Genomic DNA, 17,470 nt, shown 5'->3' with positions numbered 1-17,470 from the left:
AAAGCCTTTGAGGTGCTGACACCAGCCCTGACCCTTCATGTAAAAAAAAAAAAGTCATTATTCAAGAAAATGGTGAGAGACAGGTTAAAGGCAGAGCTAGGTTTAGCTCCTAAATTAAGCCACGATGATAATAAGCGTGTCCTCTGTGATGTTTGCAGCAGGGACACGAGGCCAGAAGGCAGAGAGAGACAATGGTTAAAGAAAAGAGGCTCGGCAAACAGACACAGAGACGCTCGCCTGCTGGAACTAAGATGTCCTCATCTTCTCGCCTCCAGATGACGGCACCTGAAAATAAATCTGTCTCTTTATTTGAAGGCGAGAAGATGAGGACATAGCTGCAGCGGATTTCGTTACCACCGCTTCCTCACATGAGGTGTTTTTAGCCTGATCTGACCAAGGAGAAGTCATTTCTGCTCTGTTATGGTTTTTCCTCAACTGTTGAAGAACATTGATCTAAAAATCTGAAATCCCCCCCCCCCCCCCGTGCTTTTTTACACTTTGATGCCGGTTCATGTGCTCAGTCCGTCTGTCGCTGCAGCAGACACAACAAGCATTCCTCTGCAGCTAATGGCAGCATGAGAACAGGGCTAAGGATGTGGGACGAGGGACAATCAGTGGCGCTTACGGGAGGACGGGGGGGTGTTGTCTTCAGATTACATGTTTTATCTAAACTAAATTTATTGAAATAAAAGCCTTAACTAGTATATAACTAGGATTATTTCTTATTTCCACAGCTTTGCAAATCATTCTGTCAATGCCAAGATTTTCTTGGTATTAAACATGATATTAATTGTCTTGCTTTAAATCCTACTTGCTTCTTTTTTTATTGCTACTAATTTATAGACAGCACACATGTTTTAACATTTCTTTGCACCCCCCCCTCAGTGAGTGTTACTTTTATATCGACTAATTCATTCTAGTTTCAGCACTCATTAATGCATTGCTTTTACCTTACTTTAGATTTTAGTCGCATGTTTAATAACTTCTATCTATTTCAGAGCCCCACAGCTGGTGTAATGGTTTTTGTTATAACTCTGTTATTACTACACTCTGCATTGTTACTTCTGCATTAATTGAGTTAGAGTCACAATGAAAGAAGAATCAAACGCTGAACCATGAGCCGGTGTGTTTTTACTGATTATTAACTGATCGCCCCATCCTTATGAGACACAAAGCGGTTGCACACAATGATCCCGTTGAGCTCAGATATATGGATTTTGTGGCCGGTGATGTCATCCATTATGGCCCCTAACATCATCCCTAGGGCATGGCTGATTTCTCTTACAGCCACTTTTCTCCAGGGTCAGCAAAGGGCGTGTATGAACTTGCAAAAGCACATTGAGCAGAGACATTTTTTTGTTTTTGTGTTTTTGTGTAAGCATTTGGATTCCATTAGTTTGGATCCAGTTCCGCTGACCTAGATTGTGTCTGTCTTCCTGGAATTTATTAGACTTCTGTCAACTTCAGACTGGGTTCTGTCTCAGCAACAGCAATTCAACACATGCTGTTCTGTAATTAGTCTAAGACTCCACCGAAAGGCAGAGGTAGGTGATGGAGGTTGTCTTATACAACAAAGAGAGAAAACCAAAAATGCATTGGAATATATAGTCTGTGTATGGAAAGGGTAATATCTCAGATTCTCTGACAGGCGTGAGAGGAAGGGGGGGGAATAAAGGGAAAGGTTAGGCACGCATTTTGCCTCAGGGAGACATATTAGCCTGCTGTGAGAGCGATAACCTCTGAGATAGCAGCGTGCGGAACAAAGAAAGCAATTCAAGGAAGGATGAGATAATATCAAAAGCAGATTTAGGCTTGAGCAAGTAATAATTAGGCTGTGATGTGTTTGTTCTGGATACTATGCATGCAGGTTTCCTCCTAGCTTTGCGCACGCATTCACAACGTAAAGCTAAGAGCCGTTTCTTTGCAGCGAGCCTAAGCTTTTGTGTTCATGCAGGCTGGCATATTCCTTTTCTTGGAGGGTTCTTTTAAGTTAAGCTCATGTTGAAAGATGAGCTGACAATCACACTTTTGCAGAGTTCTCCTAAATAGAGAAATATGAGTTCTGCTCTGCGACGCAGCACCGTGGACGGAGGAGCAGTCAGTTTTAGGAGACGGATGACGTGGCGCTCCCAGCTACCATTTCTCTTTTCACCCAGGGGAACTGGAAAATGATCTTGACAGCAGATCTTAGGAATTTCACATACGCTGTGTGACATCATGCAAAGATTCCTAAACAAGTTACGTCTAGTACACAGAAAGAGAAGATGATAAGGCTTTCCAAATGTCAAATATTTGTCACAACGTGAGGCAAAAAGGCTGTGATTGATCATTTTGAATGGATCAAAGAGAAGGCAGGAACACATCGAGGCAAGTTGATAATTGAAACATCTTCGGGTAATTATTTTTCCGCCTTGTGATTTCAGCAATAGCCCAGGGCTAATAAATTCAAGCTTTTGTGAAACACACTGATGCAACCTGTTGAAATAGCAATTAGTTGTTGAATTGAATCTTTCATGGCGCCCAAGAGCGAAGTTTAAACAAGTGGTTGTGGACTGAAACGGAAATGTTAAGTCTGAATTTGTGTTTTATTTAAGTTGCATTTAAATAAATAGCGGCTAACATGTAGCCTACAGAAGAACTGCCACACTTCTGTGAACTTGTGTGAGGCTTGCAAAACAAACCAAGATTCAACTCTGCAATCTCTTTGAGGAAATTATTGATGCATGTCCATGCTTGATTTTGTAATGCAATGTCAGACATATATATATATTTAATCTATAATTCCTATTTTTACGTGTCACATGGATGTTTGATTTGTTTTGCAGCTAATCAGACAAAAGAAGAAGAAAAAAAAGCACAAGTCAAATAAAGTAAATGACTGCCTGAAGTGAATGCAATGAATGAATGGAAGAATAAACACTGCTCAGATATTCTGTTGCCACTATAATCTTATAATATTTTTCAATCCCTCTTTCTTAGTATGTAGCTAGCTATTTTTTATTTTACTAAAACACTGCATGCCTTCACAGAAGTCTTTCATTTGTTTAAACTTAATGCATGCATTTTTCAGTGCCGTCTACGCCAGCATCTGTCTGCAGACGTCGTAGAAAGCGTTTGTGTCTGCGTATAAAACAGCAGGTCGTCAGGCATCCCTCTGGTTTACTCCACCAAAATGACTCATGATGTGGCAAACACCATTATTAAACGGTGACGCTGACCAACCGCCAAGTTCAGCTGTCCCAGAAAATGACTCATTGTTTGTTGCAACTAATGCTGAGGGGTTTTTATGTGCACCCCCCCCCCCCCCCCCCTACGTGATCATTAAGAGCACATGTCTTTATTTGGATTGAAACCAAGGATGTACCATCAACAGGAGGCCGAGGTTTGATCACCACAGGTTGAATCTGTCGGGATAAGACATACAAGCATCTGCTTATGTCAAAATCCCTGATTAACACACACTTGCTACCCCTGTTCTACAAACATACCTGTCCTGATGATGACACCCGGAACGGATGAGAGAACAAGCAACACAAAGACACAATGAGCATTGAGACGCCCTCGCCAAACGGAAGCCGAGACCTCACTATTTTCTTTCTGCCTGTTGCACACCTTTGAGGCTAGCCTTTGTTGTACGGCCCACCTTGAGAAAACATCCGTGCCCCCACACGATGCTGAGCCTTGTTTTTCTTTTGCTTTAATCTTAGTGAATAGAGCTTTTTTTTCTTTTCTTTTTTTAACAAGGTTGGGGAGGATGCGTAGATGTTCCAAAGCAGAACAAAGGCAAAGAAGAACTAGGAGAGATAGCAACAGAGTGACGGGCCCTGTAATTTATTTCCTGCTGCCTTCATGCAGCCATGCACTCCGCACCCTGGGCTCTGAGTGTGTATGTGCATGCAGGTATGGAAAGGTGATGAATGAATGAGGTAAATAACAAGAAAAACCTCAAAGGATGCTTTTTTTGGGGGGGGGGGGGGGGGACTATTTCCAAGAGCTATTAGCCATCTGCTTCCTAAAGACAGACAATTCATGCAAAACCAACTTGACCAAAGATTTGTTGATGCAATTATTAGTATAATTTTCTTTTTGTGTAGAATGTGTGTAGCTGTCATTTTCCACAGTAGATATAGTCAAAGGTACACCATTTCAAGATAATGAAATTTAAGGAGGAAAGAAGCAACATGAAATAAAAATGTAAATAAACTAGAAAAACACTTGGAGAGCACAAACCCCTGCCAAAACAAAATGAATAAATATATTAAATTAAATCCTGTATCCACATCGTGATCTGGATCATCATCAAAAGGTTCTAAATTGTTCTTGGTATCTTTATACACCAAACATGAAAAGTAAAAGTGAATCAGAGTTGATGCATATTTTTTACCTGATTTTCAATGTTAAGATTTAATATTTTTTCCTTACCTCATCCTGGATCAGATACAGAAGACATTTTAAATGATAGTGGCCCCTTTATGACTGTGATTTGTGGTGAGTGAATTTAATGCATATTTTTACCAGATACGATTTTTTTTTGGGGGGGGGAGGGCTTCCATTATAAGTAAATGGAAAAACCCAGTTTTTTTTTTTATCAAGACAGGTTTCTGGATCGCTCTCAAAATTTAATGGGATCTAAATTAGACCAAGACCCATATTCCATGTCATCAAGACCCATCCAGCAATTGTTCCCTAATCCTGCTAACAGACAGACAGACAGACAGACAGACACCACCAAAACCAGGACCTCCATGGCGGAAGTCATAACCAAATACACTTCAAGTTGAGGCTTAACAATCAACCCAGGTCAGCTCACATGACGTTGTCGTCTCTGTACTCAGAGCCCTTTATCTTTGACTGCCACCTTGTGGTTGACTATTGCACCTGAAACGTCTTCCTGCACAAATGCCCTATCAATAAATATTACAAATGGAAACAACCGCTTGGATTTTTTGTAGTATTCAACAAAATTGAATAAAAAGAACAACGCGGGCAGAAAAGACTGACGAGGTGCCTTGATTTGTCTCCGTAAGATAATAACTCCCTTTTCATTTATTCGTCTTCTTGAAGTCGAGACGACCGTAAACGTCTCATCTTCAGCCGCCTTGCGGGGCCGCGGGTCTGCGTGAGCCTATCCCAGCAGGCTACGCGTGAGAGACCCGGATGAGACGCCAGCTGATTGCTGGGATTCTCTTTTTAAAAATGCAAATTGTATTAAGAGGATTCCGACGTATTAAAAGTATGGCCACATAATCTATGTAATTCGAAACAATTTAACGAATTTTCGATCACTATCGGCTTGGGGACGTTTTGCATTTTTCAAATGTCCTACGTTGAGCCGCGACACGTGAAGGCAACAGCGCTGGGACGGATGACGTAGCGACGCAGCTGTCGGGTTTGGTTGGTTTGTGGGGTGAAGCTAAAAAACAAGCTAGGAGGGATTCGAGGAAAGCCTCTCGTCTCGGTAGATAAACACCCGGTTCAAGGTGTGAAGCCAGCGGGCACGCAGCTGTCCCAAATACCGCGAGGAGAGTCCGAAAAGGCGCTCTTGTGTCCTGCACGCAGCGAGAGCGAAACATGTCCGAGACTTACGGTACGGTTTCCTGCTTGCTAACTGTTAGACGCGGCTCTTGGTTAGCCGGCTACGTGGTTAGCTAAGTTTAGCTGCTGCCACCTCTTTGGGTTTTTTTTTTTTTTTTTTTAACATTTCCAGTACAGTATACGTGTGCTGCTAATATTTCATTTAAAGACAGTTCGGCTGCTGCTCTGTGTGTGTATTATGGGATGCCTCCTCTCCCCCCCTCGTGAGTTTATTGTTTCCTTTAAATGCCCCATGAACCCGAGAAACGGATGACGGGCGTTACATCTCCGTGTAAAAGTTGTCCAAACTTGGGAGACACAGAGTCTGCATAAGCAAGTCGATGCATGGCGGAACGTACGTGCATAGCCCGAGGTGTGAATTCTGTTTTGCTTTTCCGAGTATGCTGCGTTCGGGTGCAGGTGTGCTGTTTCTCATTATAGCTCGATGCCCTTCCAGGCCTATCAGGAAGCTTGATGGCTGTGGTGTGGAACAGTTCCTTTTGGGTGTTTCAGTGGTTTCCACAGCTTCTGTACCTGAAGTATAATGCTATGCTACCTGGTAGCATCAGTAAGTTGGGCCCAGTTGTTTTTGCAATGGTTTCGCCCATCACCTTCTCCACTTGCACGCTCTCACACGCTCCCCGTCCCCTTTAATGAAACTTAATCCGAGTGGGCAGTGTGTATGCGAAAGTGCCAGGGCTTAATGGTGGCTGTAATAGCGTTGTATTGATTTCTGTCTCCCGTCCTGAATGAGCCAGCAATGGAAGTGGCAAAAAACAACAACAATATGAATACAGTGAGAAACACGGTTCGGTTTAAAGCGCCTCGGATGGAAGGCATTGGTCAATAATGTTCTTTTATTAGTTTGTCTCATAGAAAGAATGAGGTTAATTTAATAAAAATAGAGAATTCAATAGAAAACTAGCAGTGTGTTCATTGGATGTCATTTTCATTTACTGATTAATCGATGATGCACACGGTGCAACGAATAGTGGGAAGTATCCATTTGATATTGAGGAGGAAAAATGATATTGCTTGAAATTGATTTGAAGCACAAACAAGGTTCTCTGTAATACTATTGGGACGTAAGTGAGTGCAGAAGAGTTTTCGTTCGTTCTCTTGGCTAAATCAATATTGATGTGAAAAGACTACAACTTGCCTGGATGGATGCTGTCGGACGGGCGACGTTGCTTTCCTCCTCCACATCGACAGCTTGATTGTTGGATGCAGATCTCGTATGGGAATATGTGGAAAGCTGAGGCAAGCTTTTTTTTAAACAGAATTGTTAGCTCTTGATCATATCGGTTCTGTCATGGCCCTAAAACAACACGAGGCCGAGACTCTGTGATAATAAGTTTAAAGACCGACGGCAGGTTCTCTCGCAGACATCGGAAAGCTCTGCTCTCGGATGTTCTGTTTTTCTCGCTATCTTTTCAGGCTCACTTGTAAATCTGACACGTAAACCTATTCTCTAATCTCCTCAACGATCAGATCTCTGCCTGGCTCGGATGAATCAGGCCAGAGCTTTAACGTAGCCTCTTTATTTAAATGAGTTCCATCTTTGGTGAAAGACAAAGGGCCCAGAGTCATTTGTGCTGCTTGGATTTGGATGTACATCCAGAACAAGGGCTAACTCGACTTAGAACGCATGCAGAACCGGCTGCTTCTGGGAACTAAGTCCCTGAGCAATCTAAATCATGAGCATTATACGTGTGGCTTTGCTCTAATGACGCGTTACTAAGTGCTGATGTTGTTTAGCACCTCAAGCAAACGAGCATAATAAATGGTAATTGTAACAAGTCGTGATGATTACAGGCACGGCTTGTGGTTAGGAGACTTTGGGTTGTTAGACGTCATTAGGATTGCGTTGGCCTTGCGTTGAGTTCTACCTCCTCTCCTCTGCTCTGCTTTCAGATTTCCTGTTTAAGTTTCTGGTGATTGGCAGCGCTGGGGCGGGGAAATCCTGCCTCCTCCACCAATTCATTGAAAACAAGTGTAAGTTACCCCCCCTCCCTCGGTAACCCAGAAGTCAACGTGGGCTTAAAGTTCGTGGTGATGATTTCATAAAGGGTTGGGATTATTCATTAACGTCCACGTGAAAAAAAAAAAAGAATGATTAGATGGATTGTGTGTCAGTCTGGATTCCCAACATTCACAGTAGTTAATTATTGATTTGCATTTTTTTCTTCTTCATCATTTAACAGTCGGGTTAAAATGCCACTTTCTGTGCAGTCTAATAACCAAAACCACCAAGGGGTGTTAAAATATTGTGTTGCATCTACACAACTCTAACAGTGTCAGCCAAACGACATCATGAGCGTCGGAGTCAGGAGATTCATCATAAGTCAGTAACTCAGTGTGTCGATTACATTTTAGTGTAACCATGAAAATATTGAAAGTAGAAGGCAGTAACATCTGAGGCTCAAACCCAAACATCCACCCAATAAAAGCATGCAGAGTGATATTTTAGAAATACACAGGTTTGCTCTTCTTCGGTGACGTCAAAACACAAGATGAGTCCGCTAAACACACACACACACGCACACGCACACACACTCACACACACACACACGCACACTTGAAGTAAAGGGAAAGCAGATGGACTTTTGTAATCTCATCCAGACTCTCGTCTCATCACCAATGCTGATTTTATTTTATTTTTTTTAAATCGGCACCACCGTATCGGCACCACTGTCTCGTCTCTGTCTCTCATTTACATGTCATTCATCACGTATCTGCTCGGTTATAGTTTATTCTGCTGGAGACGGTGGGATCACGACGAGAAGCCCGCGGGGGGGTTCGTTGGTCGCTGTGATACCGCCTCGTGTTTCCCACTCGCTTGTCTTTGCAGTCAAACAGGACTCCAACCACACCATCGGCGTGGAGTTCGGTTCCAGGGTGGTCAACGTCGGTGGGAAGACGGTCAAGCTGCAGATCTGGGACACCGCTGGGCAAGAGCGATTCCGGTAATGTCCCGCCACAGGTCGGCAGGTATCGCCGTCTCCTGTGGCTGCTAACGCGTGGGACAGCTAGACAGCCGTCTTGCTCCTCCCACAGAAACCACCTGAGACTGATCTGAAATACATTTTTTTTTTTTTTTTTTTAATCAAAATATGTTCTTTCCAGTTCAGTCACACGCAGCTACTACAGAGGAGCAGCAGGAGCGCTGCTCGTCTACGACATCACCAGGTAGGACAATCGCAGGTTGTGTTGCTGATTAGACGTTTCTGGGCGGGAGAGGAGGACTGACGTCCTTCTGTGGCTGGTCGGACTCACTGCCGTTAGACATTATTCTCCTAAGCCGCAGCGCCGTCGCGTCGCCGGGGACAACGAGTTCCCGTGTGCGTGACTAGAACCCACAGAAGGTTCTTCGCTCCCTTACAGACTACCCTGTGTAATATTTAATCTAGTCCGGCTGCAGAGTATTTGCACATGTTAAGAGTAGCCGCCAGCAGCATCCGCTATTCTCTCCTTGCCATGAAAACAACTTGCTTCTAATAAGTTGTGGGTGTGGCTCAGGAGGTTCTGGTGTTTACACGAAGCCCTCGAGGAATTTGTACGGCATGATTTAGTACTTGAGAGTGGCTTAGCTAAACAAATCGAAAGGGAAGTGAGTGGAAGGATAGTGCAAAACTAATGTTACCATGCAGAGACATGCAGCTTCTGTTTATACAACAGGCGTCTTACGTAGGTAGACGCATTGTGTGCGCCATTAAGTCGCCCCCCCGCCCCCATCTCTGCGTTGCAGCCGGGAAACGTACAACGCCCTGACCAACTGGCTGACTGACGCTCGCACTCTGGCGAGCCCCAACATTGTTATCATCCTGTGTGGCAACAAGAAGGACCTGGATGCAGACAGAGAGGTCACCTTCCTGGAGGCGTCCCGCTTCGCTCAGGAGAACGGTAACTGACGAAGTCTCTGCGTCTGCGCATTCCCTTTGTCTTGCCCCCCCCTCACTGTGAATGTGTCCTTGCTCACGCAGAGCTGATCTTCCTGGAGACGAGTGCTCTGACGGGGGAGAATGTCGAGGAGGGTTTCCTAAAGTGCGCTCGCACAATCCTCGGCAAGATAGATTCAGGTAGGCCGTTCATTCTTTGGCGGGCGGGGTGTAACCCCCCCCCCCCCCCCTGTGAGAGAGTACCCACACGTTTTCTTTGCTGTTTGGTTTGAAAGGCGAGTTGGACCCGGAGAGGATGGGCTCAGGTATCCAGTACGGCGACGCGTCGCTGAGGCAGCTGCGGCAGCCGAGAGGCACCGCCACACACACTAAGCAGCAGTGTAATTGCTAGAGCTCCAGGGCCCCCCCCCCCCCCCCCAAGCACACAGGCCCACACAGACAGGACGCCCCCTACAGGTCAGTGACATTTGAACAACCCAGGCTTGAAGCCTTTTAGACATGTTCTCCCACGTCTTAGCTCCAGGTGTTTTCGGTGTGTGGGATCTTCAGTCCGGAGTCGCACACACCTTGGATCACCTGGACGAGTGGTCAAGGAAATTACTGCGACCCGTTTGCCCCCCCCCCCCTGCGTCTGGGCAGGGAAGCCCCCTTCAGTTTGAACATGCTTGGATGACGAAACGGCTCCTCGGTTCATCACCAGGCGAGGACACGTCAAGGGTTGTGTGTTTATGGGCCGTCCTGCTGTCTGTGCTTTTTATTCACTTTGGTTTTAGTAACTCATCTTTGCTTTCTATGTTTGCACAAGATTGTTTATAAATTGTTATTGTTAAGCTATTTTGAGCATATTTATCGTTCAGTCTGTCCGGAGGGAATCAGTTTGGTAACACTTAAAATGCATAAAGGCGCCTGTTGGCAGTTTGATTTTCATTGAGTGTCCGTTAAAAAGAAGCACTTTTATAACATAGTTTTGCCTTAGTAATCCAAGGAATATTGTAAATCTACAGTGTATATATATTCCCTGACACCATTACTCCAAACTGTCTAAAGGAGCAGCTCAGTAATTCAGGTGTGTTTTTTGTTTTTTTTGGTGTCCTTGTGCATTAAACATAAATGTTTCCTTTTGATGCATCGCCAGGTTTCATCTTCAGTTCGCACAGATGTGCCTGCGGGTCACGGTTAAAGCACAAAAGGGAGTTTTCTCTTTGTCGTACTCCAAAGTTAGTAGCCCGACCTTCCGTTTGTTTAAGAGCGGGTCGTCAGTCTCTGCAAAACGAAGTCTTTGCGGCGGAGGCAAACCAGTTGGTTTTTGCCTCGGCACTGTTTAAAACATGGCAGGGCTGATTTGAAGTCAGGATTCTGTTTTTCCTCCGCGTCAAAGTGTCATTAACTGTCAGAGCCAAAGTACCGATAGATGTTTTCCCGAGTTTCTCTGGAGAGAAACTGGGAATCTTTGTGTGTAGCACAGCGTGGCGTGCGCTGCTGCGAGGGGAGAATGAAGTTGAGTTAATAACTTGAAAATGATCCCAAACTCTCCCGTCCTACTGTTGAGTCAAAGACACTGCTGCTGTCTGAACAGAATAGAATAGAATAGAAAGCCTTTATTGTCATTGCATAGTGGATACAAAACGAGATCAGAGGCCAAGAGGAGATCCAAACAAACCGCTTTCTCACGCCGCCTCCCGTACGAAGCCGACGCGTGATGCCTCCCGTTTAGAGGACGGGGTTGTGAAGGATATCGAGACACGGGTAGTCCAAAAAACATATATCGATTCATTAACATCAGTTTGTCTCCTCCTACAAGTGCACTTTTACTTTAGGAATTTTCTTTTTGATTTATATGCTGCAGCTGTAGAATTGTACATTTCATTTTTCTTGAAAAGAGCATACTGTAATAAAGATTTTAAACTGTAAATGTTTGAATTTCTTATGAAACAGCTGAAGTTCTTAATTTGATCGTATTCCTTGCTGGGCTCATTTGTTGCAGCGGTGATAATCTGGTTGGACACGTTTGTTCGCAGCGGTCAGATCCGGTTCGCGATTGCCAAAGAACACGCCTCTATTATGTTTAATTAACACTCATTAACGGAGCCATATCCCCTCTGCCCTCTGGATTCTGTCATGTTAAGAACAAAATCACTCGGTTGTTGCTTGGTAACTGATATATGGTGATCCTAAATGTACGTCTCTAGTAGCCTATATGCTGTAAATAAGATGTCTATCGTTAGTTAAGGGCGAGTGTTGCTCATTGATTATGCAATTCCCAGTAAACGGCGTGTTTTTCCAGTTAAAACCTTCCACCTGTGTCACGGGTGTTCTTTCCTACACATTTGTGCTCATGCTTATTGTGAAGTGAGACCAGATCATAAATATAAGATAATCTGAGTTGTGTTCTCTCCTGTGAGGAGCAAGTAACATTAGCTTTCTAGACGGCTGAGGTTTAACAATACAGTCCGTGTACGTGAACCTCAACCTTCCATTCGCCAGGAAAATCATTTTAAGGCGGTGTCGGTGATGTTCGGATATAAGAAGACTTGTGTGATGAAGAGTGAAAATCCCTCCACAGACAATTGTCTGGATTTATGTATCAGGTCGATGGAATAACAGCTCGAGTGTTTTATCATGGCTGAAATGGATATATTGACTGATTTATCGATCGGAGACAGGCTTGTCTGGATGATCTCATGAGAATGAACTGGGGGGGTTCGGCCACTAGATGGCGGTAAAGCACATTGAAACATCTGTAATCTGTGGTTCAATGCCTTCTGAAAATGTATCAAGACTCACCAGCAGAGACAGTCGGCGTATCATTGAATCTATTTATTTACATATAATGGGGTACGATGATTGGGTTATCAATCAATCACAAGCACGTATTTAATCAACACACTCACAGGTGGACAATTAGGGGAGCGGTACATATTTCACTGTTGGCTACTCATTTTGTTTTTTACCACTGAAGACACCATTCTGACAGGATGTGGTTAAAAATGAGTGTGAAGCTCAAACATTGAATTCCTGCAAAGTGAAAGGAAGGAAATGCATTTTGACGAGATGCATGCCCATCGGAGGAGGATGTTAAACAGACTTAAGTAATGCCAAAGTAATCTATTCCTCTTTTACAAGTAAACACTGGAATGAATTAACATCACAATATTCAGCATACACAAGATACACCATGTACAGATCAAAGCAAACCTTTGTACTGCTTTATGTAGAACGCATTTTCTGTAACAAGGTCTTCAGTTTGAGTGCATTCGTATGCGTCTTTAAAGAGACACACACACCATTTAATGCAATGGTGGCATCCAAAGACGGAGATAATCTGAAATGCATCGAGGACATTTAAAACGTACAGAGGACAGAGCTGAGCAGCCTGCACTCGTTATCAGCCATAACACGTTGTCAGAACGGCACTCATCTTAAGCACACTCCATTCAATTATCAACTTTCCATGGCGGGTCAATTGCCTTAGAGGACTTTCTAGTCGTAGTTTGCTCAGATATGAAATGAGCAGGAGGCACCGTGAGTCTCGCTTCCACGTCTGAGAGGTCTTTACTTGCTCATGGATTTACAGGACTGGCTGTAAGGCTGCTTTAAGTGCTCAATTATAGGCATTCTCTGTATAAATGGGGCTTGTTAGCTAGAGCAGAGCCATTAAATGAACACTGGGGGGGGCATCTGTGCTGTAGAAATAAATGCTAAGCTGACTCGGTTACCAAGGGGAGAATATTTTAGTTAGGGGAAACATGAACAGAACAGAGTGGGCTGTAAATCCAGGCTGTCACATGAAACGTTAGCGTGTTGAAAACGGCAGCCGTCATTAGAAAATGGATAAATGTGTTGACACCACAGTCCTGTACAGAGAGATTTAGGAGCCAAGGCAGCAGACGAGTGGGAATGACGGCCGGTCGTTCCCTACTCGAGCGACTGAAGCATGAGGAGTTGCTTCAGGACCTTGGTCTGACTGGTCTCCCTGATCTCACCTGCCAGGAACATCTCATCCACCACCGTGTACACCTCGAAAGGTAGACAAGAGAGGAGCGTTAGAGGGCGGCGATGAGAAACCTCAAGGAAGAATGCACATTATCCTCAGCACGCGTAAGAGGGTTGGGTTTCCTGGAAGACTGTTCCCATACCAACCCAGCCTCACCTAGCTGTGTTATTAAAATACAAAAATAACCGCGGCTTACATTAGCCACACAGGAATGGGTGCGACACGTACAAAAGGGGTGACTCAGCAGCGCCTCAGTGGAAGGACCGCGGCGGCTCAGATGGGATTTAATGTTCATAAACATCTCATCGGTCGACACCAGTCCCGAAATAATAGTGTGATGCTCTCACCTTGTAGAAGTTGAACACGAGGTCCAGTTCACACACGTTGTGAAAATATTCATTCAGCACCTTAAATGAAAGAAAAGAATAGTCAGAAGAGAGATCGTTTGATTTGAGAAGTCAATCGTTACAAGTTTGCCAAGTCTCTAAATCATTTGTTCCGTTTGTCAGTACCTCTACGAAGTTGTGGATTCCCTCGAGGTACGCCAGATTGTTGTCAGTCACATCCACACAGATGCAGAAGTACAGCCCAGCATAACGACGGTAGATTATTTTGAAGTTCCTGAACTGTGAGAAACGCAAACACAAAAGGTTCTTAACAGTTTTACTCTCCTACTATGATTTACAAACAGCAGCTTTAACTGGAGCTCAGGCTTCCCTGCCTTAAAGTAAAACACATACAGTATATTTTCCTGGTATTTGTGTACCAGGAACAGAATACCTGGTACATAAAACATGTTACAGAACTACACATGAAAACAATCCAGCTATTAAAACCAATGCTTTGCATGCATGAAATATTGACAATTATACCTCCACAAAGTTGGTGTGTTTGGCATCCCTGACAGTCACCACAGCGTGAACTTCCTCTATCAGCTTCTGCTTCTCATCATCATCGAACTGCATGTACCACTTGGCCAGCCGCGTCTTCCCGGCTCGGTTCTGGATGAGGATGAAGCGGATCTATGGGGGGGGGGGGGGGGGGGGGGGGTATATTATTAATATTATATTAATGCTATAATATGCTAATATACTATATAATATACTGAGCTCCAGCGGGGCTTCGCCGTTATTAGATTGTAACTTGGCTGGCTAAATACTGATGGCGTTAGCTTTTCGCTAACGCGTTCATTAGCATCCAATTGTGACATACCCAATAACTTTTGACGACACGAAATCACTTTCAGACCCCCAAACTATTACAACGCGACATATTTGATCATATGTGGGATAAATGTGTGGCTTTAGCCGTATGTGTGAGGGGAAACAGCTAACTCGCTAGCTAATGTCTTCTGCTTACTGAATGAAGGCTTAGATGCTAGCATCCCGCTCATTTGAAGATAAACCTCTAACGCATTAATTTAGGGCATAGTTACCATTGTTGTCTCCTATTATCGATCCGGAGGTTCCACAAAACCACGTTCCTCAACTATTGTGCTACGACTTCGAGCAGATAGATGTCATCAGAAATTTGTGCGACCGCTAGTCCACTATCTTACAGAAGCTAACCGGAAACGAAAAGCTATACCAGGTTGCGTTGCATAGTGGGAAATTGAGTTTTTCCTCACTCCATTAAAAACGATAGGAATTCAATATTGCACTACAAGAACCATGTTGTCGCCGCTTATTACGTCCTACTGATATCACGTGACATGAAATCGACCGTCCGGGATACTTTTTTGTGGTAAAAACATTATAATTTGATAGTTACTACACTTGACATATCGTGAAGTAAACCTTTATATAGTTAACATAAATCTACATAATATTAACTAACTTTGACATGCACAATAATTATCGTAGTTGTAATTTCAAATCACGTGTTCAAAGTTCAAACTCATCCCCTTAGGTTTTTAAACTTTAATTTCGGTCAAAGTGAAGATCTAAAATATTGAGCAGCTTCTATGTCATTAAGATTTACTTTTAAACACGTTTAATTCAAGTATATGTACGCGCGTGTGTGTGCACCTATCTGACTGTAACACGCTTCAGAATTATTTGCATGCATGCGCTTTACAGGAGAAAAAAAAGTGGCAATATATGTTTTTCCGCCTCTCGAGGTTACGTCATTGGTGGTTGTTTTCTGCAGAGTCAGGGCTCAGAGTTTGTTTACTGGCCTGGTTGGGCAGCGAGTGAGTCCACCGCAGAACATTGCCCAGAGAGCAAGGAGGATTGCTTTCCTCTCATTCTGGGGCGTCTTGGGAGTCAAAGGGGGGATGGGGAAACTGCGATTGTCATGGATTGCGCAACTGTGCGTAAAGGAATGTGCCTACATCTGACACACAGACATATTTCTGCTGCAAATACAGAAAAGGTTGAGATGAGACGATCTTAATATATATATATATATATATATATAAATATATATTATAATGAAAGAAAAACAATCAGTCTGTAATTAATTAATGTGGGATTTCCGTTGTATATAATGCTTCCAGCTGTGTTTTGTTACTGCATGCAATAAAAGCAGACCATATGTAGTAATAAACATCATAATAGAATAGTTAAATGAACAGAATGTTTTATGATAGGGGTCCTATGTTGGAAAAAAATAATAATAATAGTGGTCAGCGAGAGGGATGTAAAACACAGGCAAACTCCTGAACAGAAACTTTGACCCTTTGCTAATCTCGCTCTGTGTGTTTGGGGTCATGCAAATATTGCTGGAAACACCGTATAAGTGATGTGATTGGACAGAAGCTTGTTTAAAGAAAGGACAGTGCACTTTGAACCCTGGCTCACATTTCAAACTATCAGCGCAAACATACTGCACTATATATATTTTAATTCTGAAAGTCATATTCGTACGTGTGTAAGTAAACCAGTTAAACTCTCAAAATGGTTAATTGTGGTTAATATCGTGACAGCTTTTACCTTCTGTCTTGTCTGCAATATTTCCAGGGAGCAGACTTTCTCCTAACGTTTTGCATCGAGATTCAAAATTGACATTTTGAATTACACGGCACCGTCAAAGTATTTGTTTTCATATTGCTAACTATTTATCTTGCCAGATTGGACTTGAATGTTTGAGGAGGTTCAAGCTAAGACTGCAAGAGAGAGGGAGGTGAGCTCTCCGAGGAGAGCGATCCAGTGCAAGACACCCGACATCTGTTTGAGCTGTGAGTATATCTTTTAAAAGAAAAAGAGTGCAAACTAAAGTCAGCACAGTGCAATCATGTTGACACAAACACAGTCCTATATAATTAGAAATTACAAAAATATAACTAACACGTTGGATAGTGTACAGTATGTGTGTGAAAAAAGTAGCTGGTTTGTCTCCTCTGCATTCACCATGACCTCATCCTCCATGCTATTTGAATGCTGACGTTTAACAAAGTAAATAACACCTATGGTTACCAAAAAAATCAAACAAAGCAAAAACAAGAATGCAAATATCCTTCTATAGATCTATCGACTTCTTAGCAGGGCCGTGGCAGCTCAGAGCCTATCCTAGGTGACAGTTGGGGGGGGGGGGGGGGGGGGGCAGTTTAGCACAGATAAACACTAAACTTTACAGATATATATATGTGCATGTGGCCATGGCATGTGGCACAATGATGCATTTGTGTGCATTTTATGCAGGAAATATTACATTTTTCCAACAGCTCTTAATTTGTGTGTGATTATAGGCCACGCCAAAAGAAATAAAAAAAAGAAAAAAGTCGCCTCTTATCTGTATTCTCTTAATGAGAGGCTGTTTAGAAATATATTTATAAAAAGTGATTCTGAATCTAATCGTCCGGGTTCACATGTAGGGCAGTGACGAATGCCCCCCCCCCCCCCCCTCCCTCTCTCTCTCTCTCTCTCTCTCTCTCTCTCTCTCTCTCTCTCTCTCTCTCTCTCTCTCTGCTGTGAATAGGAGGGGGGATGCTGGATTCGGGAGAAGGTCCGCCATTATCGCGAAGCTGAAAAAACCCAGCCTTAAAACGCATCGTCACAGATTC

The 17,470-nt window shown here is 43.4% G+C and overlaps 2 protein-coding genes across 2 annotated transcripts; one reads left to right on the top strand and one right to left on the bottom strand.

Moving 5' to 3' along the window:
• Window positions 1–5,419: 5,419 nt before the first annotated feature.
• Window positions 5,420–9,874, top strand: rab4b (RAB4B, member RAS oncogene family). Its single transcript, XM_068745300.1, has 7 exons — window positions 5,420–5,587; window positions 7,489–7,569; window positions 8,426–8,540; window positions 8,701–8,763; window positions 9,323–9,477; window positions 9,558–9,653; window positions 9,749–9,874. The coding sequence occupies exons 1-7, from the start codon at window positions 5,572–5,574 to the stop codon at window positions 9,862–9,864; spliced, it is 642 nt and encodes a 213-aa protein (XP_068601401.1). The 5' UTR covers window positions 5,420–5,571; the 3' UTR covers window positions 9,865–9,874.
• Window positions 9,875–12,275: 2,401 nt separating this feature from the next.
• Window positions 12,276–15,015, bottom strand: ap2s1 (adaptor related protein complex 2 subunit sigma 1). Its single transcript, XM_068745266.1, has 5 exons — window positions 14,903–15,015; window positions 14,340–14,489; window positions 13,980–14,093; window positions 13,815–13,874; window positions 12,276–13,490 (listed from the first exon to the last, which is right to left on the bottom strand). The coding sequence occupies exons 1-5, from the start codon at window positions 14,903–14,905 to the stop codon at window positions 13,389–13,391; spliced, it is 429 nt and encodes a 142-aa protein (XP_068601367.1). The 5' UTR covers window positions 14,906–15,015; the 3' UTR covers window positions 12,276–13,388.
• Between the last annotated feature and the right edge of the window lie 2,455 nt (window positions 15,016–17,470).

Source organism: Brachionichthys hirsutus, chromosome 11 (genome assembly GCF_040956055.1).
Source record: "Brachionichthys hirsutus isolate HB-005 chromosome 11, CSIRO-AGI_Bhir_v1, whole genome shotgun sequence".
In the NCBI taxonomy this organism is placed as follows: Eukaryota; Metazoa; Chordata; class Actinopteri; order Lophiiformes; family Brachionichthyidae; genus Brachionichthys; species Brachionichthys hirsutus.
The sequence above is the reverse complement of the archived record's forward strand: the minus strand, read 5'-3'. Positions and strand labels throughout refer to the sequence as shown.

What these genes read in the sequence shown, in the direction of transcription:
- ap2s1 (XM_068745266.1), bottom strand. An exon ending in AACACACCAACTTTGTGGAG is followed by an intron (nt 14,094 to 14,339) that starts GTATAATTGTCA and finishes CGTTTCTCACAG; the next exon opens with TTCAGGAACTTCAAAATAAT. An exon ending in GAATCCACAACTTCGTAGAG is followed by an intron (nt 13,875 to 13,979) that starts GTACTGACAAAC and finishes CTTTCATTTAAG; the next exon opens with GTGCTGAATGAATATTTTCA.
- rab4b (XM_068745300.1), top strand. An exon ending in CCGCTTCGCTCAGGAGAACG is followed by an intron (nt 9,478 to 9,557) that starts GTAACTGACGAA and finishes TTGCTCACGCAG; the next exon opens with AGCTGATCTTCCTGGAGACG. An exon ending in CCTCGGCAAGATAGATTCAG is followed by an intron (nt 9,654 to 9,748) that starts GTAGGCCGTTCA and finishes TTGGTTTGAAAG; the next exon opens with GCGAGTTGGACCCGGAGAGG.